At 41.9% G+C, this 23,812-nt stretch overlaps 2 protein-coding genes across 7 annotated transcripts in view; both read left to right on the top strand.

Annotated features, from left to right (window-relative positions):
• PPM1K (protein phosphatase, Mg2+/Mn2+ dependent 1K) overlaps positions 1-23,812 on the top strand; it is a 449,751-nt gene that overhangs the window by 17,343 nt on the left and 408,596 nt on the right. For 2 of the 3 annotated variants that reach the window (XM_060114983.1, XM_060114995.1), the window contains exon 7: positions 1,711-5,375. In XM_060114983.1, the coding sequence (XP_059970966.1) occupies positions 1,711-1,842 (132 nt within the window). In that variant the 3' untranslated portion in view covers positions 1,843-5,375. Of the gene's footprint in view, positions 1-1,710; positions 5,376-23,812 lie in introns of those variants that run through there. The other variant, XR_009533973.1, reaches the window with a different exon arrangement.
• Positions 7,529-23,812, top strand: part of ABCG2 (ATP binding cassette subfamily G member 2 (Junior blood group)) — a 135,514-nt gene continuing 119,230 nt past the window's right edge. For 3 of the 4 annotated variants that reach the window (XM_060114928.1, XM_060114903.1, XM_060114913.1), the window contains exon 1: positions 19,816-20,324. The gene's annotated coding sequence lies outside the window, so the exon portion shown is untranslated. Of the gene's footprint in view, positions 7,919-19,815; positions 20,325-23,812 lie in introns of those variants that run through there. The other variant, XM_060114893.1, reaches the window with a different exon arrangement.

Here is a 23,812-nt window from a genome sequence, read left to right as displayed (position 1 = left end):
TCACAGAGGACGAGAGCAGAGGCACAGAGGCCGAGACATTAAGTAACTTATTCAAGATGGCAAGATTGTCACGTTACAGAACTGGTCTTCAAACCCAGACAGCCGAGCTCCTGAATCCAGCCACTGGACCATTTTAAACTAGACGGCTCCACATGAATATCCAATGTAGAAACACTATAGCATAGTCAATTTCTGGTTTTGAAAAATGGGTGTGTAAAAACAAACAAATACAAAAAGGTATATGGATGAGTGGTATGTCGGTGTGCCAGTCAGAGCTAAAATTTGGAAGCTGGATAATAGCCAGTAAAAAAAAAATGTAAAATTTCCATGTGTTAATACTCTGTTTGGATAGATAGCTCTTTTTTTTTTTTTTTTTTTTTACTTTATTTATTTAATTTATTTATTTTTGGCTGCATTGGGTCTTCATTGCTGCATGCAGGCTTTCTCCAGTTGCGGTGAGCAGGGGCTACTCTTAGCTGTGGTGCGTGGGCTTCTCATTGCGGTGGCTTCTCTTTGTTGCAGAGCATGGGCTCTAGGCGTGTGGGCTTCAGTAGTTGTAGCTTGTGGGCTCTAGAGAGCAGGCTCAGTAGTTGTGGCTCGTGGGCTCACTAGTTGTGGCTCACGGGCTCTAGAGCGCAGGCTCAGTAGTTGTGGTGCACGGGCTTAGTTGCTCTGTGGCATGTGGGATCTTCCCGGACCAGGGCTCGAACCTGTGTTCCCTGCATTGGCAGGCAGATTATCAACCACTGTGCCACCAGGGAAGCCCCTATATCACATATTTTTTATCAATCTTTTTCTTCAGAGTTTTGACCTCAGGCTCTGAGGTATTTTCTTTTTTTTAAATAAATAAATTTATTTATTTATTTTTGGCTGCATTGGGTCTTTGTTGCTGTGCGTGGGCTTTCTCTAGTTGCGGCGAGCAGGGACTACTCCTCGTTGTGGTGCGCAGGCTTCTCTTGTTGTGGAGCATGGGCTCTAGGCACGCGGGCTTCAGTAGTTGTGGCTCGTGGGCTTTAGAGCGCAGGCTCAGTAGTTGTGGCACACGGGCTCTAGAGCGCAGGCTCAATAGTTGTGGCACATGGGTTTAGTTGCTCCATGGCATGTGGGATCTTCCCGGACCAGGGATCGAACCCAGGAAGTCCCAGGCTCTGAGGTCTTTTGAAATACATTTGCTGTAATCCCAAGCACTTATTAATGCTGACTATATAATTTGCTATTTGCATTAGTTCCTAAAATTGATTTATAATTCCACTGTAGGAAGTTTAGTTTATGCCAATTTTCTATTTTGTATAGACGGTAATAAACTTTCTTACAGTTTTATATCTTTACACACATCCACTTCCTTAGGTTATTATTTCTTTAAGCTAAATTCCTAGGAGCAGAATTGCTAGGTGAGAGCTAACACTGAATCCTTAACCCTGCATTAGTCCCTATGCTAAATGCTTTACATGTGTTTTCTTCTTCAGGAGCTATGTATTTTGTACCTTAGTCCACTGGTGTATTTATTGCCAAAACTGCTACAGTGGCATATAGTTAATATAGTTGTTTGGGACATCAGTTATCCTATATGCGATTGATACAAACCACTGTGAAATAATTGTGTTAGTAACTATGTTGTAAACCAGTCTGGCCTTCCAGGGAAAGGCCATTTCTTTCTGTACAGACTCTGATTTCCATTGTTCATCTCTTCCTTCCTGCCATAACTTGCAGGCAATACAGTATGGTACTGAAGATAACACTACTGCAGTAGTAGTGCCTTTTGGTGCTTGGGGAAAATACAAGACCTCTGAAATCAACTTCTCATTCAGCAGAAGCTTTGCCTCCAGTGGACGATGGGACTGATCACTTGCTGGGACTTGGAGTTTCTGTGCAGTTCTTCACTGATTGTGTCAAGAAACTGATAAGATTTTAAAAAGTCGACTGTACCAAGGTGACCCTAGGACTCACTAGATCAGTACACAAAGCACTATAAACTTAGTAACCATCTACATAGTTTTTCATAAATACCTGTCATATTTATGTTCAACTAACTGTACATACTCAGTATAAATATGTGTAATTCAGCTATTGTGAATGAGTCTCTGAGTGAGCAAATGAAAAATGGTTTTGATACACTTGCTGAGTGTTAAATTTCTATATGAATTTCTTTTGACCATTTCTGATCTTTATTCATTTGACCAGGTTCTTGCCTTCAAGTTCTTCAAAACTAGTCAGTATTTTGACAGCTACTCAATGGTTATCTGCAAGTGTTTATTTTTAATAACTGTACCAAGCAGTAAGTATGAAAACTGAGTTCTCTGTTACTATATTTTGTACTCTGGATCACCTACTGGTGAATGTAACAATGCAAAAGAAATTAATTCAGCTAGCATGACACTGCTAAGCTGTATACATATGTACAACAGTGCACTTACGTATTTCAACTGTGTCACCAGGTCTCTCCTGCCCCCAGCCAATTCATTCCTGTTTTTCTGTAGGTAAGAATGCTATATAGCTATGTCTATTCCTTCATATCAGAAAAGAATGTCCAGGCTAAGAGTTCTTTGGTCAAAGCTATACAGAGTTACATACTGACAGTATCAAGTATTTTGTATAAAGTTTCCATTTGTTATCTCGAATTCTATGTTTTGTGTTTTGTATACAGCATGTTTATATTATCGCTTTTTGTATAGAGTAAGCAAGTCGGATAATTTGTCAGTAAAGATAATCCCACATTGACTGATAACTGCTACAGACATAGCTTGAGGTTTATGTCTCCTTTTTCTAAGACTCCTAAGAAAGAATAAATCTAAAAAAAAAAAGCCTTATCTATTCCAGCTTGCTATGTAATTTAGGAGTATAAAACTATATTTCCTTATATCTGTGTGTAAGTTTGCTGTTAAAATGTGAATCTCTAAATGTGTGTATGGAATTACATCTGCAGTTTATTTCTGCAGACAGTGTAAATTTGTTATATGTGTAGATAGATGTATGTACATATGTATATTTTAGACTAATGGAAAATGAAAGGGAACAATCCTGCATAGCTCCTTCACCAGTTAGCTTTCAATTCTTGATATGTTTATCTCTAAGAATTCTTGACAAACTGAGGGAAGTTTCAGAGTGGAGAACCAATGGTTACTGGGAGATAAGGAAATAGATGAAAAATGGCTGTAGGAGATATTCTGTGGTGGGTAACTTATGTGGAAAAACCTAGGAACAGAACAGCATTTGAAGCTACATTGCTATATTGTAATTTGCATGTAAAATAATAGGATGTGAGAAAAATACTGAAGTGTTAAGAATGACGTGGAGTTCTGTGGAAACAAAAGAAAAACCAAAACGATAAAGTTGATGTACCTTCAACTCTTAGTTTTCAGGTTGACTTTTTAAGTTTTACTCAAGGCTTATTAGAAGGAAGAGGGCACAACATCAATATTCACATCTCACCTTTTTGGGAATGGAAGAAAATAAATCTTGAGTTTTCCTGCCTGTATTAATCAGGAATTATCCTTTGGGAAAAAGTGGTATGGAAATATTTCAAGGTGTTTTTTTTTTTTTCAAGGAAGTTTGGTAAAAGAAAGAAAAACATTACAAGAAAGGATATGGTCTCCTATTCATTGCCTGGGAAGTGAGGAACCAAAGGTAGGCTAAGAAACCTGGAAAACTTTCTCCCTCTTTCTGAGTAGGGTCTTGGGACATAAACATGGAAGCTACATTTAGGAGTATGGAGAGTTTCCAAACTAACAAGCAAACAGAAACTCTAAAGCACAAGATGACCTTCTAAAAATGTAGGTTTTATTTTTGTTTTGAATTCTTCACATTGCTATTCCTCTCTTTTACTTTAAAAAACAAGAGTGGGAGTGATGTCGTTGACTTCAGAGGTTTAAGAGTCACTGATGCATTGGGGGGATTGCCATCTGTGACAAAGAAGAATTTGTAGGACATGTAGGCCTTGGTCTGGAGTGGATTTTGCTCTGCTCAACCTGAAAGTTTTTAAAACCTGAAACTAGTCAGCTTTGACTAAAGCGTAAAAACACACTAGTGTCTGTTTTTCAAGCCACAATGTTGAAGTATAACTTATAGATTATTATAATCCATAAAAGATAAGCATACATGTATTATGCTTTTAAGTCTATTACTGGGAATTATGCAAATAGTAGTGGAACAAAAGGACTGTTCTAAATAGTTTTTCAGTTATAACTGTGAATTTGCCATGTGGCTATTACCATGTGGGTATAGGTATGGTGTAAATTATACTAATGTAATTAAACTTAAATCAATTGTATTTATGTTTGCCTTTCATTTAATATGTAGTATATAAATCATCTTTCTAAAATGTGTTGCCTAACTTTATTTGCCATCATTGATTTGGCAAAATATTCTAAAAATCATTGTGATTTTTCACAAGTATAAATTCTTAAGTACCTTATATATTCAAGTGTACATGCAGTCCTGCTTTCCATCAACCGTTTATTTGTTACAGACCCTTGTGTTAAGTGTGTCAAAGTTGTATGCACTTTTTCTGAAAAAAAAAAAAGTTTTGGCAGGATCAGTTTTGAATTTCAGTACTCTATGATGGGAAATTACTTACTTAGAAGAATTGTTAGCATGTAATTTAAATAGAAATTATTTTTTCTAATTTAATTCTTTTTAAACAAATCTTGGCAGAGAATGAGTAGGCCTATGCTAAGTCTTCAGTATCAGACAGGACATTTAGTTTTCTTTCTAAGAATGGACAAGGATTTAATTTCACAGTAATATTATAATAAGAAAATGCCTCAAGGTGCGGCGGGGGAAGGGATGGTTAAAGTTTAGCATTGAACCCTTAAACACAAACATATATTTGTATTTTCCTTTAGCACTTCAGTTCACACACCTGCGTCTGTGCAAAGTGACATAAAATTCTGGTTGGGTTACGTTTTATTGCATTTATTATGTTCACTTATCTGGATGACTTCAGCAGAAATAAAAAGTCATGTCTTTAGAAGCCAAACTGTGATGACCTGCCTGTTGCTTTTGGCATCTGGCATGAGACCGCCTGACTCTCTGGCAGCTCCCCTTGGTTGTTAGATGGTTGAAATGGTCCACTGATGGTCATATTGCACGTTCTAGGCTGTGAAGTCATGGCGTTGTTCCATCTCCAAGAATGACTCTTTTTCCACTGGATTCCTGTACAGAATTTAGCAGTTTGCTGTCTCCCAAATTAGTTTCTGCTAAAGTGCTCTTGTGTACATTTGTTTTATAATTTACCAAAATACTAATTGGGTGTATAGCACTTCTGTAGCGGGCTGATGTAATTGCTGCTTTGACCATTGTTTTAAAAGTATGTATTAAGAGTAACTGTAAGCATACTAAAATCATATCTCAGTGTTCAAAGCAACATTTAAATAAAGTATGTGCATTAAACACTTTAAAATCAAACTGTGTTTATTTGGCATCCAGACTTTCCAGTATTTATTATATGACCCTGTGAACACTGATGTAAAGGAGTCAATGAATGTCTCGAAATTTTTTAGCAGCCAAATCCTGGCTGTTTGCAAAATTAATGTGAAGAATCTTTGACAACATTATATACACACTTACCTATTCAAATCTTTTCGATTTGATTGAAAACAAGATTTATCTCTCATTTCCCTCTTCCAAAATATTTGTTGGTACATAAGAAGAAAATGGTTGTGATTTCTACAATATATTGCCTGTGGTATATTGTACTGCAGCATTTCCATGTGTTAAAAATTAGAAACAAGTGTTCAGTGGGAACTCAGCAATATGCATTTAATGTAAGCAATTTTTAATGTCCTGCCATTGATTGAATAAAATGTCATAGTTGCAATCTTTCAGCACAAGGATCTCTTCTAGAGTATCCCCTGAAGGTAACTTGGTAAACTCCATGGTGGCAGAGGTCTATTTCATTTTGTTCAGACTCCTGACCTAGCACTTTTTATAAGTTCAGCAATGCGGATAAAATGTTTGCTAAATCAGTGAGTCAATGCATTGAATTACATTTTTTATTAATTTTATGTTAGTGGGGAAATGGGCATTAGATATTTTAAATAATAAGCCAAACATAGTATTTAATCGTGAAGGAATCGTATTTAACCTCTTTTGGTGTTTCCAAAATGATCAGTTATGCCTTGTAAAGTATAAGTTAGTATAAATACGGTTCAGAATCTTGTTCTGAACAAAAACTAAAGAGCAGTGCTGCATGGATGACTATAATCTTGTTTCTTTAAAAGGTGGAGAAAGGGATATGAATATTAAGGGTCTTTTATGTGCTATGCTCTTTTACATATATTATCTCATTTAATCTTAACAACCATACAGGGAAGTCTTTCTAATTATCATTTTTATAGATGAAGAAATAAAGCCTTTAAGTAGCTAATAATAGCAAGGTCCAATCCAGACTCTTTTTACTTCAAAGTCTGTTTCTTCTCTTACCATACCTCCTTTATACACTAGCAAAAGCAAAACCAATTCACTACTATCTAACAGCTATTAACATCCATCTGCAGAAGGCTCTCTGGTGGACATGAAAAAGAGTCACATGGACACCATCCAGAAACTAACTCAGTGGATGAATGAACATAATAGAGGCAGTAACTGAGCATTTGTCACCTAAAACTAGAGTAGAGAACTAAATTATGTCCCAGCAAAGAGTATAACTGGGGAGCAAGTGACGAATGAACAGAATAATGCTTTAAACAGTACAGGGTTTAGATGGTCACTTACGGAAGTCCAATAAGTCAGTTTACCAACGGTAAGCATTTTTTGAGAACCTACTGCATATGTCTAAATGACACTAGGGTGGGTCTAGCAGGGCTTGGGGCTAGTGGTTAATAATATCCCTAGAACTTTGTCAGGAGACCGACAAGTGAGGAAAGTGAGTTATACCAGAAGGATATCAGTGTTCACCTGGACAGGTGAAGCCAGGATGTTTGGAGCCAAGAGAGATCTAACCAGGGAAGTCACTGAGCCTTTGTTCACATGTCAAGGGTAGGTTCTTTCAAGGCCCAGGAGACTTAACGTCATGTCTTAAGAGGCAGGCGGCCAAAGGCAGGACCGGTTACATATTTCGTGCCAAATGACAATGCCAGGTCCTTATTCAAGACAGCACCTGCAGAGCACTAAACCAAGTAGGGGGCCCCTCTAACAGCTGGATCCTGTGCACGTCGTGCACCCATAACCAGAAGGACAATACTCTGTAAGAGCAAATGCAGCAAAGGAAGGGAGCACATTCACTGCACACCCCCGGCCTTTCACCAGTGCGCGGGCACTTACCGAACAAGATGCTCTGTGGTGCTTGGCCCCAGGCGGCGACTCCGGCTGCTGCCCGGGATCCCTGGTTTCTGCCCACCGAACCAGGTAAAGCCCGAGCAGCTTGGCGCCCTGACTCCACAGGCAGAGATGAGAAACAGAGGTGGGCGGCGCTCTCCTCGCTCTCGGGAGCGGGAGGGGGGACTGCGCCGAGTCCCTGCATCCCCCGCCCGGCATCCTCGCCCCGCGCCCCTGCATCCCCGCGCCCCGGCTCCACTGCTCTGGCGGCTGCGCCTCGGGAGGGCCTGGCGGAGACCCGGACCTGCGGCGCCTGAAAGCGGGTCCGAACAGCTAGCTGCCCTTCCCGTCCCCCTTTGTCGCTCACTTCCTCCTCCCGTTCCTTCCTTCGTCCCTTGCTTTTCCCCCTGCGGCGGCTGCGCCGGCCGGACAGTGAATCTGCCGCCAAGACCGAAGCTGAGCGAACCGCCCGCCGAGCCGCCCGCCGGGCCCGCCTCCTCCCGGCTCTTCCTTCCTGCGTGCGCCCCCGGTGGGTCTGGCGGAACTGGCCGCGGCCCCCGAACGTTCACCGGCGATGGGAGGCCGGCTGTTCGGGAGGAGGACGTGACTGTCGGAGGCGAGGAGGCGCTCTTCTGCCCGGGGAAGCGCCTGGAGCGGAGAGCAGGTGAGAGCTGTCCCCTGGCGGTGTCCCCGCAGCCAGGGGGCTACTGTAGTTCCTCAGTCCTGGAGGTCGGTTCTGGGCAGCACAACACAGCGTTTGCTGGGTACTAACTCCGCTTTGCAGGGAAAGCTGAAGAGATCGAGGGATTGGTCTGAGGTTCCGTTGGCGTTTCTGTCCAGCCCAAACCCTCATTCCCAGGCTCTGCCCTCTTCGTAGCTCTTGCTTAAATGTTCGGCCTGGGTGGCCATGTGTGTCCCCACTGACACTTCTTGCTGTTTGGACGACAGGATGCTGAACGGAGCCAATCCTTAGCTCTAGTCAACAACCAGTGAGATTCCTTCAAAAGTCTATACTAAGGGATGGACCGGCCCTCTAGCTGTATAATGGGAGGAGCTAGGTTTGAGAGATCTTGTCAACTGGCAGGACCATTTCTAGAAAATGCGCACACTTTTGACTTTGCAGAGAAGGAGATACTTCCCCAGAGAGGGACGGACGAGTGGAGGGAAGAGCTGCCTCCATCCCAGCAGAGTCTCAATTCCAACCCATGGCTAGTTTGAGAGGATTTCCGTACAGGCCCAAACTCCTACAGATAACAGAATACAAAAAGGAGCTACCAGAGGGTGCTGGCTAGGAATTCAAACTCTGCCCTATTTCATTCCAAAGTTAATTATTTTCCACTACCAAAGTCAGGTAAGGTTAATAAGTACTTACGTATTAATAATTATGTGGGAAAAAATTCCCGAAGGGACCTGAGAACGCTGCAGCTGTTCATTGGAAACCAGGAGGAATAGAATAATTGGAATATGTGTCAGGGGAAGAAGGAGAGGACATAGTAAAAGCACATCAAGACTAAGACCAAGGCGCAAAAGGTAACCAAACTCTTAGACCACATTCCCGACTACATTTGAGGCTGCTGCTTCCCCTTCTCTCATTTATTGCATCCTGCCTTCGACTCTACCACACCAATGAAACACCCGTCTCAGAGGACCACAATGACCTCTTACTGGATAGACATAGTGATTCATTTTAGTTTTTATTTTATTTGACACCTCTTCCACATTCAACATACCTGGCTACTTCCCTCTCATTGAATCAGGCTCCTCTCTTAAGGCTTTCCTGGCACCACTTTTCTGGTTTTCTGTCTAAATATCCAGCAGCTGCTTTGATTGTCTCCCGCCCTTTGATTGTTGGTGTTCCCCCGTTGACCTTTTTAAACCCACTAAACCTGTGTGGAGGGGAACAACTAATTCAGGTTGCAACTAAGACAATAACCACCTGCCCCCTTCACACAGGTGCTTTTCCTAACAACAACCATCATAGCTGGGCAGCAGAAGTGCTTTATGAATAATTGCCGTTTCTTCACACGGAGTATTGAAAAACATATACTCTGGGGTCACAATTTAATCAGATCAGTCATTTTTTCCACTCCCTTCTCACGGTGTACTCTCCTTGTGTGAGCCAATGCATTCTCATGACTTCACCCATCACGTGCATACTGATAACTTCCGACTATTTTCCCAGCCCAGATTTCTCTCCTGAGTTCCACACTCAAATGTCCAGACATGGGCTGGAAATGTCTGCTCAGAGGTCCTATAGGCGCCTCAGTTCAACATATCCAAACTGGAATTCCCACCCAAACCAGTCCTTCTAGTCTGCCCATCTTGATGAATGGCAGTGCCTCTCACTCACACCTTCACATCTGTAATTTTCCTCCTTCACATCTGTAACTTTCTTCTCTGCTCCATCCTCACCGCCATTTCTTTACATCCAGCTGATGCTGTGGCTTCCCAACTGATTGCCCTGCCTTCAGGGGCACCCCTTGTCCATTCTCCACTTGGTGATCATCACACACTCGTGTTGGCGTTTTTTCAGTCTCACCTCCCAGATAAAGTAAAAGTCTTTAGCATTGCATAAGAGACCCTTCCTTCCTGGTCTGTTCCCTGCCCCGGCTCCCTTGTCATTTCTTCTACTTCTAACCTTCCTTCTCAAGCTTCATCCTGGTCTGTGTATGTTTTTCTCTCTCCCTGTAACACATCTCCCTACTGCTTTCCCAGGTGAACTTAAAAGCTCAAATGTCATTTCCCATGGGATGTTTATTCTGCCACTCCTCCAGTTGAAGTCTCCCTTTCACTTATTCCTATGACATCCAATACTTATTTCTATCCTAACACTTATTACGCTGTATCAGAACTCTTTCTTCCCTATCTTCACCTTGAGACTGTGAATTCTTCGAGGGCAGGGACCAGGTCTCTTTTCTAGATAATCCTAACAGCACAGTAGGCGTTCAGTAAGGTTTGGAATGCATGAATGACATACTTAGAATAGAGAAGTTATTATCTCATTCCTGATCTTTATCTTAGCACTTAAGAGTATGCCCTTCCCAAGTGATGAATCATGGAAAGGATGATTAGGAGAAACGAAACCCTCAGATTTCTTCAGTTACAACCAAGTGGGCAGGTGGGTCCAGTGCCACTGTTTTAAGATCTTGTTCAGTCGGTTCTAGCAAGTTAGGCTGGCAGAGCTGAGAAAGCATGACAGTGGTACCTGAAGTAAGAAACAATGACAACGTAAGAAGATCCAAGCCTAAGGGTCTTTGTAGGTCCTGCCAGAACATCTTTACGCTGTGATATTTCCGTGATGCTAAACATACTTAAGGATCAAAGAAGAGTGAGAAGCTTGTCTACTGCCAAAGCCTAAAGCCAAATTCATTAAAGAGAATCCCTGCCCCAGAGTTTCAATTTGGAAAGTCAGAGAACAGTAGCATCAGGTTTTCTAATAGTAAAAGCTCTTGTTTTCAAGATCACACAGTTTGTTAGGTGTCAAACGAGGAACTGTTCCAAGCTGTACCCCATAGGTCACTATGCAGTTTTGGAGGACAGAGCCCAGGTGGTTTTACTCAGTCGTACACACACGCAGCACCTGTCACCATCCTGCTACAGTGGGCACTCAGCTTGCCGAATGAAGGCAGGGACGAATAAGTGTGCTCTATCATAGGCGTGTAGATGACAGGGAGGACCACTGTCGTTTCTCCAAGGATGGAAAGCTTTAATATTTCTGGGGAAAATAAATATGTACTGCGAAAAAAAACTTTATCAAAGCAGAGGCAAAAGAATGTTTTAGATGTCAGAAAGATCTGTGTTAAGTTGCTGAATCAGTTGTCACTATTTCAGAGGATGATGGAAACGTATCTTCTGAAATGTTGGCATGTCTGCATAAGAGGCGTCGGGGCCAAATGGTCCGGTCTGGAGTCGCCTGAATCCTGCCCCCCTTACCTGAATAACTGAGCAAGTTACTTGAACCAGTTATTTAACAAATGACTCATTTTCGTCATCTGTAAAATGGGGATGATTATACCACTTAAGGTTGTTGAGAGACATGAATAGTAAATACAGAACCTACGAAGTAGCATATCTCTTTTTCTGCCACTAATTCCGATCTCTCTAAGTGTCATTTTGCTTTTCAGTAAATGTTTCTCTATGGGTTTTTGTTTTTCCCTCCCCTTCTGTGCCTTCTTTCCCCTCTCACTACCTTTCTACTTTTTTTTTTTTTTCGGTACGTGGGCCTCTCACTGTTGTGGCCTCTCCCATTGCGGAGCATAGCCTCTGGACGTGCAGGCTCAGCGGCCATGGCTCACGGGCCCAGCCACTCCGCAGCATGTGGGATCTTCCGGGACCGGGGCACGAACCCGTATCCTCTGCATCGGGAGGCAGACTCTCAACCACTGCGCCACCAGGGAAGCCCCTCTACTTTTTTTTTTTTTTTTACTATCTCTCTCCCTGCCTGACTGAATTTCTTCTTAATATTCTCATACTTCTCCCTCACTCACATAAAAAATGACTGATGGCTATGAACTTTAATAAACTTACAGAATAAGAAACTTAATAATGACTATTAAAGCCCTATTTTCTTTTTCCCAAACTGATTTCTGTTCTCTGCCATGTTTAGGCATAATTTTTTTAATATTTAAAAATGAGTGAAAACATTCATGTTAATTTAGTTCTGATTTTCATCCTCTAATATAACTTTATACAGAACGGGATCAGGATATGCCCCCCTACCCCCAATATGCCCCTTTGGCATGAGGATTAATTTGAGCCGCAGGCAATTAAGAATCAACAGATGCAGAAAGAAGCCTTCTCAGCATTTCCCTTATCTAAGAGCAGAAACTTCTGAGAAATGAGGCTGTCATAAATTCCCTCTTCAGGATGAGCTTACTCCTAGGAGAGAGATCAAAAGTAAATAGGCCGGGGCCTCCCTGGTGGTGCAGTGGTTGAGAGCCCACCTGCCGATTCAGGAGACACGAGTTCGTGCCCCGGTAATGGAGGATCCCACATGCCGCGGAGCAGCTGGGCCCGTGAGCCATGGCCGCTGAGCCTGCGCGTCCGGAGCCTGCGCTCCGCAACGGGAGAGGCCACAACAGTGAGAGGGCCCGCGTACCGCAAAAAAAAAGTAAATAGGCCGTAAATCTCCTCTCTGGGAGTTTCGTGGCCATGCAGGAGATGGAAAAGCCCACTTGCATATTCATAAATATTATCACAGGCTTTCTTATCTGCAGTTTATTCTCCTAGAAATCCTTTTCTTTCCTATGGAAACCTACTTGTTCCTTCCATAGATTTTTCTCCATCTCCCTCTTTCCCCTACTAAGTTAGGTAGATGAGCCTCTGTCTTTAACCAGTTAGCTAGCTACCAGCTGCTTCCATATGAATAAGGTTTTCTTCTTCTTTTTTCTCCTGTTGTCTTTTGTCAGTTTAATTCAGAGGTCCCCAAGAACTGAACCTAAGGGTACAGCAAAAGTTTTTTCCTCCTCAAATACTTCATATGCCATGATCAATATAGACTATATACTTGTTAATTTTTATGATTATGGTATCATATACCACAGTTTGTCACACTCTCCTCTTGTGGGGCACATTGATGTTTCTGATTTTTTTATTCTTTTTAAGTATCTCCTTCCTTTAGGACACTTCCCTTGCCTCCTCTGCTACGTAAGATATATATAAACATACAAATGCATAATTATGGAAATATATAAAATTTGCTGCATTTGTTGTCTAGATCTTCAGTCTTGTGAAAAAAAGTAAAACTGAGACAGGCTGGGGACCCGGGACGCTTAGCTGCAGTGCTGCATTCTCGCACCTGGACACACCTCTCATCCAGCAACAAAATACAAAGAAACTCTATGGGACTAAAAATAACTGCGTGCATGCGCAGTTGGGGCAAATTCTGGACCCAAAAGATACAAAGAGACCAAAAAAAACCCAACTGCCACTTCTGAAGAGCTGGGAGCAAAAACAGGGTGTTGGGAGCAACAGCAGGGTACTGGGCGTGCCCTGTGCACGCAGCACCACCAGAGGGGTGGGCAAAACACCTAAGCTACCCCTCTGGCCGGGCTCCTGGTCACAGCACTACCCTCACCCCGTTTAAGGAGCCAGCTCACTCCCCATCAGGGAGCAAGCAAGCAAGGGAACCTGTTCCTTGTTCTCGCTCCCCCATGCTGCTACAGGGGCCCCAATAAACCCTTGCCCGAATTTCTCGTCCGGCCTCTAGTCAATTTCTGTTGATTGCGGAAGGCCAAGAACCCTGGTCAGTATCAAAACCAGGCGGGGATGCCCTCCTGAGAGTGTCTCTTCTCTATAGAGCTGATCAAGGTACCAGTCATGAACTATTGTACCTAGATTGCTTAAACGCTAAACATTTATTAACAACTGCACAAACTTGCGGGGCAATAAAGAGAGGTGAGGTTGGTCTGCCCAGTAAATAATGGTTGCTTTGATTTGAGCTTCCCTCTCCTAGAGCTTCTTGTGTCGCCAAGTTCAGTACATACCAAGTTCGAAGAGTTTACAAGGAGAGTGTGTCACGATTACTACTTTTCTCTTGTAGCTTTTGGCTTTTAAAATGCAGAAGCACCGTGGAAGCAGGTTTGGTGTTTCAGAGTTCTGCCAGAAGTGTGATTTTATTTTAAGAAGTTCTGCCAGAAGTGTGATTTTATTTTAAATAATGTTCATAGCCTCAGTTTATGTTGTCATTTGGTTCATAATGATGATTGTAAACCTCGGTTAAATGATTACCGTGTGAACAGCACCGTACTATAGGACTACAAAAGCCTAAGATGTGGCCCTTAACTCTGAGTATGATAATTGGCAAAGTGAGAAACCCAAACTGTGAGTGCTGAGGGACTTGTACATAACCATTGAGAGTCTTGATAATAAAAGTATGCAACATAGGATTTATGACTCTTTGTAAACAATTCCTAAGTCTTGAGTTTGCTTCTAAATCTTAAAGAAAATTTGGAGCAACTTTTCCATACCCTGGAACATAGGAATAGATTATCATAAATTTACATGAATGCATTCTAGTGAATTCTGAAGACTCTATCATAAGCCAACATAGGCTGGGAAACAAAACAAAACAAGTTTGGGGTCATATCAAAGGCCCTTCCATCATTTTCAAATGGCTTAGCTAAGGACTGCTCTCTGTGACTGCCTCTCAGAGCACTGAGGAACGGTTAAAGCCAGGGGAAAAACAGGACTGGCAAAATACTTGCCTGGGGATCATCTTCCCAACCTCCCCACCCTCATAATTTGGATTGGCTTCCTCCCCACGCCATACTACGGATTCTGATAAGTCTTCTCTAGCTAAAGGACTTTACTGTTCTTTGAATTAGAGGATGAAGCTGGCTGTTTGAAACCTTTCTCACTTTCCCTATTCCAAAGGGTTCAATATCTGCTCAAACAAGATCAGGAATTCAAGTCCATCTACATCCTTAGGGACACACATATTTTTGAAAGGTAAAGGAGGCCTCCAAGAATTAGACATGATTTTTGCTACAACTCTTCACTTTTGCACAGTGCTTCCTTTATAAGAAATAAGGGATCTTCACTGGTTCTTTGCCTTTGTAAAGAAATAGCTGGGGATTTCACAGAAGTTCCTAGGAGTGGTTGGTTTATTCCCAGTTGTTTGAAAAATAGGTGTTCCAGGGTAAGATAATATGCACTGTTAGATAGTGTGCCTAAGTCAGTAGAAGGGCTTCCATTTAAAAAGCTTCCTTCCCGTAAGTTTTAGCTTATTTAAGAGGTTTAAACCAGAGGTTTTCAAATCTTGTTCCACAGAACCCGGGGGGTCCTTAAACATTTTATTCTGACTTTTTGTTTGTGAGATTGTGGATATCTTTAATTTTAAAAATAAATGAATATATTCTTGTGAAGATTTGTGAATTGATTAATATATTTTATCAAGTACCGACTGGTATACCAGGCACAATTCTGGGGACTAAGGCTATATCAATGAACAAAGCAAATAAAAATTCACGCCCACATAGAGCGTAATTCTAGTGGAAGGAGAAAAACATAATAAGTAAGGAAATTACATAATATGTTAGAAGGTGATAAGTGCTATTAACAAAAATAAGAATGCTAGTAGGAGGAACTGCAATTTTATTTTTGAATTCTCGTAGTTGACTTTATTTTATTTTATTTTTTTTCTTTTTTTTTGCGGTATGCGGGCCTCTCACTGTTGTGGCCTCTCCCGTTGCGGAGCACAGGCTCCGGATGCGCAGGCCCAGTGGCCATGGCTCACGGGCCCAGCCGCTCCGTGGCATGTGGGATCCTCCCGGACCGGGGCACGAACCCGTGTCCCCTGCATCAGCAGGCGGACTCTTAACCACTGCGCCACCAGGGAGGCCCTGACTTTATTTTTTAAACATCTTTATTGGAGTATAATTGCTTTACAATGGTGTATCAGTTTCTGCTTTATAACAAAGTGAATCAGTTATACATATACATGTGTCCCCATATCTCTTTCCTCTTGCATCTCCTTCCCTCCCACCCTCCCTATCCCACCCCTCTAGGTGGTCACAAAGCATCGAGCTGATCTCCCTGTGCTGTGCGGCTGCTTCCCACTAGCTATCTATTTTATGTTTGGTAGTGTATATATGTCCATGCCACTCTCTCACTTTGTCACAGCTTACCCTTCCCCCTCCCCATATCCTCAAGTCCATTCTCTAGTAGGTCTGTGTCTTTATTCCCATCCTGCCCCTAGGTTCTTCAGAACCCCTTTTTTTTTTAAGATTCCATATATATGCATTAGCGTACAGTATTTGTTTTTCTCTTTCTGACTTACTTCACTCTGTATGACAGACTCTAGGTCCATCCACCTCACTACAAATAACTCAACTTCATTTCTTTTTATGGCTGAGTAATATTCCATTATATATATGTGCCACATCTTCTTTATCCATTCATCTGTCGATGGGTATTTAGGTTGCTTCCATGACCTGGCTATTGTAAATAGTGCTGCAATGCACATTTTGGTACATGTCTCTTTTTGAATTATGGTTTTCTCAGGGTATATGCCCAGTAGTGGGATTGCTGGATCGTATGGTAGTTCTATTTTTAGTTTTTTAAGGAACCTCCATACTGTTCTCCATAGTGGCTGTATCAATTTACATTCCCACCAACAATGCAAGAGGGGAACTGCAATTTTATATTGGGAGGTCAGGTAGGCTTCATGAGAAGTTACCATTTGAGGAAAAACTTGAAGGAAGTGAAAGAATGAGCCAAACAAATAAATAGGGGAAGAACTTTCTAGGGAAAAGGAGCAGCTAGGGCAGCGGCCATGAGGTGGGTCTGTGTATGTATATTTGAGGCATAACAGGGAGATATGTCTCACTACATTGTAATCGGTAAAGGGGAACATGAGATGAGAGGAGTAGGGGTGGAAGATACAGGTTGTAAAGGTCTTTAGCTTTTACTCTAAGAGAAATAGGAAAATAGACGCATACATGGTGGGAAGTCTTTAAACAACAGAGATGTATATTTTCAATAAAGTATCCCCACCTCCTAATCCCATACTTCCCAGACATTGCTGCCATTTTGAGTCATATCTTTCCAAAGGTTTTTCTATGTGATTACATACATAGATGGGTACATATAGAAATACATAGTTTTGTTTTGTGAGGGCATGTGTGTGTCTGTCTACATGGGTGCATTTTAACATAAGTGAACGTATATGCCCTGTGTTTATTAGCAACTTGCTTTTTATAATTAATATGTCTTGGAGATCTTTCTTTGTCAAGACAGTACATAAATTTCTATCTCATTCTTTTTTGTATAATATTCTATTGTATGCATGCGCCACGTTTTGTTTAACCATACCTTTATAGGTAAATATTTAGCTTCTAATTTCTCTCCTTTGCTCCCTTCCTCCCTTCCTCCTTTCCTTCCCATATTGAATTACTGTTATCTTAATATTACATTTAATACCATAAAATTACATGTTACATGAAACATGGGAGGAATTTGAAAATTAAAGTTTGTGTTACCTTCTTTCAGAAAAGCAATATGTGGTTCCTAAATTGGGAGCACTTAGATTTACCTCAGTGGAAAAAAGGCCTCAGTTACTTCTTAAGCAAGGACTTGTCTAATGTTTATTGTTTGGAATAAATGGGAATCATGAGAATTTGAGCCCAGTTACTCTGAGCTTTGCTAAGAGTTTACTCAGTCAGCTTACCTAAGTCGACCATGGGTCTATATCAGTAGGAAGCAAGGATCCAGCATCCAAAATCTGCATCTTCCTTGCTGGGCACTCTTTTTTCCAACTACCTGCAGCCTGCACCAATAGGCCATTCAGCCAGCTCCGTTGTTAGCTCGTGTAAGTCTCGTGTACCCAGCCTTGATGTCAGCCCCTGGAGGACAGGACTGTGCCTTAAATTCTCACAGTGCCGAACTGTTCCCTAGAATCATGGTTATTTAGTTTTAACGTATTTTTTAAATTATCCCTAAAATTGTATTTGCCAAGTAAGTTTTATTTGGTTTAGAATAAATCTTGGAATACAATTTCTGCCATCTCTATGGATATATTGGCATTTCTTTTAAGTTTATCATTTTGCACTAGTCTGTTTTTCCCCCCAGGCCTTGCCTGTATACAGACAATTGCACTACTAGTGTAATACACACATGCCTTGCTCAGTTAAATACCAGGCAGGATACAGGTACCTCTGCTTTGTCCATGCTTTACATCACAGCAAAAGGGTCAACTGTGCAATAGCTAGAAAATTATCACACAGAATCACAGTAATATCATATAAATAATTTCACATTTATGTTTATGACAAAGAACGGGATGAGAGTTGAATCCTCGCTGGTACCCAGTTTGGTGTCAATAAATGCTACTTCCTCTCTTCTCCCTTCAAAAGGAAATAATTAGCCTTATTTAAAACGGAGAACACAGTTAAAAGAATTTCAAATATATTCACATATGGCAGAAATTCTATTCCAAGGTTTGTTCTAAACCTTTTCCCTAGCTGGAATACAGAATAATCTGACACGTATTTCAAATGTGTGAAGATTTGTTGTGTTGTATGATTAAAATGCAAATTTATTTAAAAGAGCTATCTAAGCTAGTGGGGAGCAGCCACATAGCACAGGGAGATCAGCTCTGTGCTTTGTGACCACCTAGAGGGGTGGGATAGGGATGGTGGGAGGGAGACGCAAGAGGGAGGGGATATGGGGATATACGTATACATATAGCTGATTCACTTAGTTATACAGCAGCAACTAACACATTGTAAAGCAATTATACCCCAATAAAGATGTTAAAATAAATAAATAATAAATAAGGTATCTATGTTATTCTTGGTGTTTGAATTATATTTTCTGAGGGGTACTTAAAGTGCAACTACTACCATGAGAGAGGAGGGATCCCCCAAATTAAAAAGTGATCCTCATATTTAAAAGAACCCTGGAGGAGTTATTTCTTCATGATCAGAGTTTCTGTTTGGGGTGATGAAAAGTTTTGGAAATGGATAGTGGTGATGGTTACATAACATTGTGAATGTAATTAATGCCACTGAATCAGACACTTAAAAATGGCTAAAATTTTATGTTATATGTATTTTACCACAATAAAAATGATAAAAAGAAATAGATGGCACTTCCTTGGTGGCACAGTGATTAAGAATCCGCCTGCCAATGCAGGGGACACGGGTTCGAGCCCTGGTCCGGGAAGATCCCACATGCCACGGAGCAACTAAGCCCGTGCATCACAGCTACAGAAGCCCACATGCCCTACAGCCCGTGGTCCGCAACAAGAGAAGCCACCGCAATGAGAAGCCCGTGCACCGCAATGAAGAGTAGCCCCTGCTCGCCGCAACTAGAGAAAGGCTGCGCGCAGCAACGATGACCCAATGCAGCCAAAAAATTTTTTAAATATAAATAAATAAATTTAAAAAAGAAAAGAAAAAAAATAGATGGAATTTCTTAACAACATCAAGATTTTTTAAACGCATTTCATTTCAATAAATATTTATTGACTGCTTGAGCTGTGCTTAGGTATGCACAGTAGAGAGGAAAATCAGGATAGTGACTTGACTATAAAGAGGACTTCCAGCAAGGCAAGGTCAGTAATCGGCGTTTCACGTATCTCATGATATTGTTATGCCAGCTCTCTAAGGAAAGCATTATTGTTACCACCATTTTATGTTGAGAAGCCTTGGATTAAAAAACTGGTCACGGGTGGTAAAGAGTGGAGCCAGAAGCTCTTAGTATGTGTCGTATTTTGTCACTTGACATCCTTCATGTTTTCAGAATATGAAATGCCTATTCAAAACAACCATAACTTCCTGTTATACTTCTGGTTTAGAAAAGAACATTAGAAGGATAGCATGTTCCAAATATAGTTTTTCTCTTCAAATCTCTAGTGGGCCTTTGCACAGAAACCTAATGCTGTCTGTGCTTTGGTTTCTTTCACTTCCTTTCCAAATCTGTGTTATCTTCCTGCTTGTATTCTTTTGCTAGAAGACAGAGCTTGTGAAAGGAGGCCCCTGTTACATCACATCTAGCAAAAGACAGGAAGTTTACACAGAGCAAAACTATTTGCTAGAATCGGTTTTTATCCTTGCTAAAGTTGCCATCAGTGTGGGAGATACTGTGGTCAGGATTCTCTTGCACAAAGAAAAAGATATTAAAATATCTCTCTGACACGTGAATTTCTTCCTTTTCCTTTCCCCTTGCCAGGAACGTCGGAAAAGGATCCCAGGCTGTTTAGAGGCATTAGGTTGTCAGTTTGAATCCCAGGGATCGGAGAAGGAAATGTGGTTAGTAACCAGCTAACAGTGGAGAAAAACGGAACTCCAGGAGATAGGAGAACTGGACATTATCCCACGGCTAGCTTATTTGGAAAGCCTCAGCCTTTCTGGTAGTTGCAAGAGCTAGCCAGGGGCTGCTCAGTTTCCTCTCTGATACTTTCTCTTGCGCCTTGAGAGCTGGCAGGACGGGAAGCTCCTGGACTTTAACAGACGCGGATCTTGGTTGAAGTCTCTGCGGGAAAGCCAACAGGAGTCGAGATCTTCTCAGTGTCACCACTGCGTCTCTACCAAGGGGCTTTCCTTCCAACGTCACAGATCATAACTGAGGTGAGGTTTTTTTCTTTTGTTTTTTTCAAATGTTCATACTGAGTGGAGAATCTTTTTTTTTTTTTTAAGATGTTGGGGGTAGGAGTTTATTAAGTTATTTCTTTATTTTGGCTGTGTTGAGTCTTCGTTTCTGTGCGAGGGCTTTCTCTAGTTGTGGCAAGCGGGGGCCACTCCTCATCACAGTGCGCGGGCCTCTCACTATCGTGGCCTCTCTTGTTGCGGAGCATGGGCTCCAGACGCGCAGGCTCAGTAGTTGTGGCTCACGGGCCTAGCCGCTCTGCGGCATGTGGGATCCTCCCAGACCAGGGCTCGAACCCGTGTCCCCTGCACTGGCAGGCAGATTCTCAACCACTGCGCCACCAGGGAAGCCCCATACTGAGTGGAGAATCTTGATTCTTTTTTGGTATGTGCTTTTAACAAGTGTGTCAATTAATCCAGTACTTCTCATACTTGAATGTGTGTATGAATCACCTGGAGATCTTGTTTAAAAGCAGCAGAATTCAGTGGGCCTGAGATTCTGCATATCTGACACGTTCCCAGGTGACCTCAGTGCCGCTGGTCCATGAAACATGAGTGACAACGGCTAACACCCTCTCGGTTTATTGCTTTTGGGGGAAAGGGGTTGGGAGATGCTGGCAGAATGAAGGTATGTGGCTGAGCGCATGATTTATGTAGAGCGCCTGGGAGGAAAATCAGACACCATTGTGCCCAGGTTGTACCTGCTTTGATGGACAGTCTCAGAGTTTGGGGGGTTGTGTTAAATAGTTCCTAGATGTGGTAAGCCACGTCACCCCAAGTGAGAGAGGATGTTGGTCTGCTCCTTAGATCGCATGGGCCACTTTGAGCAGAGCCAGAAATATTTTTGCAATTTTGGGGAATAAGTATCCACATCATGCCTTAACTGGGGTAGCTAGTGGTCATTTGAACGTTTCAGCTTCAGTTGAAAATTACACATCTAGAAAAATAACTGGTGTCTTCCTCCTACCATTTGGAGGTGAAGGTTGTACAGCGTGCGAATCTGTGATGCAGTTTAAAGTCAGTTGGAGGATGGAATATGATTGGTATGTTTTCTTTTCTTGTGAGTGTGTTCCTCTTTAAATTGAGCAGCTCCCTGTCCTAAATGATACATATTTATCAGAAAGTTGCTTTTAATCTGAAAGCCACGAGCCAAGAGGGCAAACAGTGAATAACAGGGAGGGTACCTACTCTGTGCCTCTTGAGGGGAGAAACAAACAATGGGAGAAGAAAAGAGAGAGAAAGGCAAGCTGTGGCCAGGGAAGTCAGGTGTGCAAAGTGAACACAAGAAACCCCAGCCTGATAATAGAATTCTTTCCCTCACGTGCATGGGAGTTTTTCTAGAGCAGTAGCTTGCGTCTTCCTCAGCTAGAAAAATGTGCTTGAGACAGACTAGGTAAATTTAAAGTTGCATTGTTTTAATGAACATGCTGGAACTATTTGTCATTGAGTCAAGGACAGTCAATGGAATCAAAGGTCAGTGGCATGAACAGGCCTGGTGAGGCTCAGTATGAATCCATTAAACCATCCCAGACCCAGGGGAATTGCTTCTGTTTGAAATAAACGTCAAATAACATTCCTTTCCATTATGGAGCCTAATGGGGGTGTTACTTAAAAATTTAACAACTTACTTGGTACAAACGCTGACTAATCAAAACAGAAGCGGCTGTAAACAGCCCACACCAAAGCAGACCACTGACAGGCAGGAAGAAGCGCGCAGGGCTGAGTATCAGCCTAAGCTAAGCTTTCATGAACTTTTATGGGGGGAGAAATTGTAAAGCGACAGATGAGTTTAGAGACATATAATCATAGTCCTACCACCACCTGTCAGTGCTTTGGCCCCATTCTCTCAGGTGAGGCCACTTGCCTGACTTTCCAATCCTGGAGCAACCCCTCATTCCGGCTGTGTATCTCCTGCAACCTTCACTAGAGAAAGTAGGGATCTCTTCAGTCACTGCAAGTGACTCAAAATCCTATCCATTTCCTGAGTAGAAGGGAAAATGCGCATATTCTTTTGTAAACAGATACAGCAGAAAATGAAACTTGATCAGCACGCTAGCCTTCCATACAAAGCATTGTCACATATCTGACCCTGCTTGATTTTTCACAGCCATCATGGGGTACACGTCAAGGGGATTAGTAGTTTTACCAGTCAGTCAAGAAACTGAGGCTCCAGTTAAGCAATTTCTGAAAAGTCACACAGCTGGTTGGTAGGTGTGTCGGATTTAAACTTGCCCGTTTGCTGTAAGTTCAGGTTTATCCTGTACTTTTCTTCATCCTGTCAAGCATCCTCTCAAAACCTATGACAACCGTTAATTGTTCTCTGCTAGGATTTGTTTGCTTTTAATGTCAAAATTTGAGACGTTTGTGCATTAAAAAGAATCCTGTTTTTACTTCTTTTGTCAAAATTATCCACGTTTGTCATAACCTTTGCATCCATTAGCGCCTGTACTCCCTAGGAATAAACATTTAAGAGCAGGGCCTCTCAGACTTTATTGCGATTGAAAATCACCTGGGGAGCTTGCTAAAACTCAGATTCCTGGGCCCTAACGTCAGAGATGTGATTCAGTAGGTCAGGGCCCAGGCCTGAGAATTCGCATGTCTAATAGCTCCCAGGTGATTTTAATGCTACCATCCAGAGACTATGCTTTTAGACTACAGGCATAGCTTCGGTCAGTATTTTTAAATAACATATTTATGGTTTAGTGAGGAGGCTTTGTGTGCTTAACAACAGAGATTATAGAGTCAGAATTCCTGGGTTTGAATATTCATGCCATCACACTTATAAGCTGTGCGATCCTGGGGGACTTAACCATTCTGTGCCTCAGTTTTCTAATCTGTAAAATGGAGACAATGATACCACCTACCTCATAGGGTGGTTGTGAGGATTAAATGACTTAACAGTGCCAGGCACAGACTGTCTCTATATGTGTTTGCTCTTATTATTTCTAAGTCTTGCTCAATTCATAATTATACTTTATAGTAGAAACACCAACAGCCAGAAGATATTGCGTGAGCAGGTATCAAATGCTGTTCTTTGACGTAGATGTTGCCCCAGGACTTAATCATGAGTTAAACATGTTCTTACGTGTGTATAAGTAGATGTCCTGAGCTGTCAGCTAGCACTTCCCACCGAGGGGATGGAGAGCAGATGATGATGAGAATTTGGCAAGGGCCTGATCACGCAAGGCTTTACATATCATCTTAAAAGCTTGAACTTAACTCTGACAGTGATGAAAGATGTCAATGTAGTTTGAAGCTGGGGAGTGCAATCAGAATTGCATTTTAGAAATGTCCCCTGCTGCAGTATGGAGGTCAGTTTGGGAAAATGTTAGACTACAGGCAGAGAGCTGTTTAAATAGACTGTTGCAACCATCATGGAGAGAATTAATAAAGGCTCAAACGAAGGCAGCAGAGTAAAGCTCAGAGCGGGAATCCCATGGTTCAGGTGATGGAATGGAGCTTATGCCATG

The sequence above is a fragment of the Mesoplodon densirostris genome, chromosome 1 (genome assembly GCF_025265405.1).
Source record: "Mesoplodon densirostris isolate mMesDen1 chromosome 1, mMesDen1 primary haplotype, whole genome shotgun sequence".
Lineage (NCBI taxonomy): Eukaryota > Metazoa > Chordata > Mammalia > Artiodactyla > Ziphiidae > Mesoplodon > Mesoplodon densirostris.
Note: the sequence above shows the minus strand (reverse complement) of the source record. Positions and strands in the feature narration are given on the sequence as shown.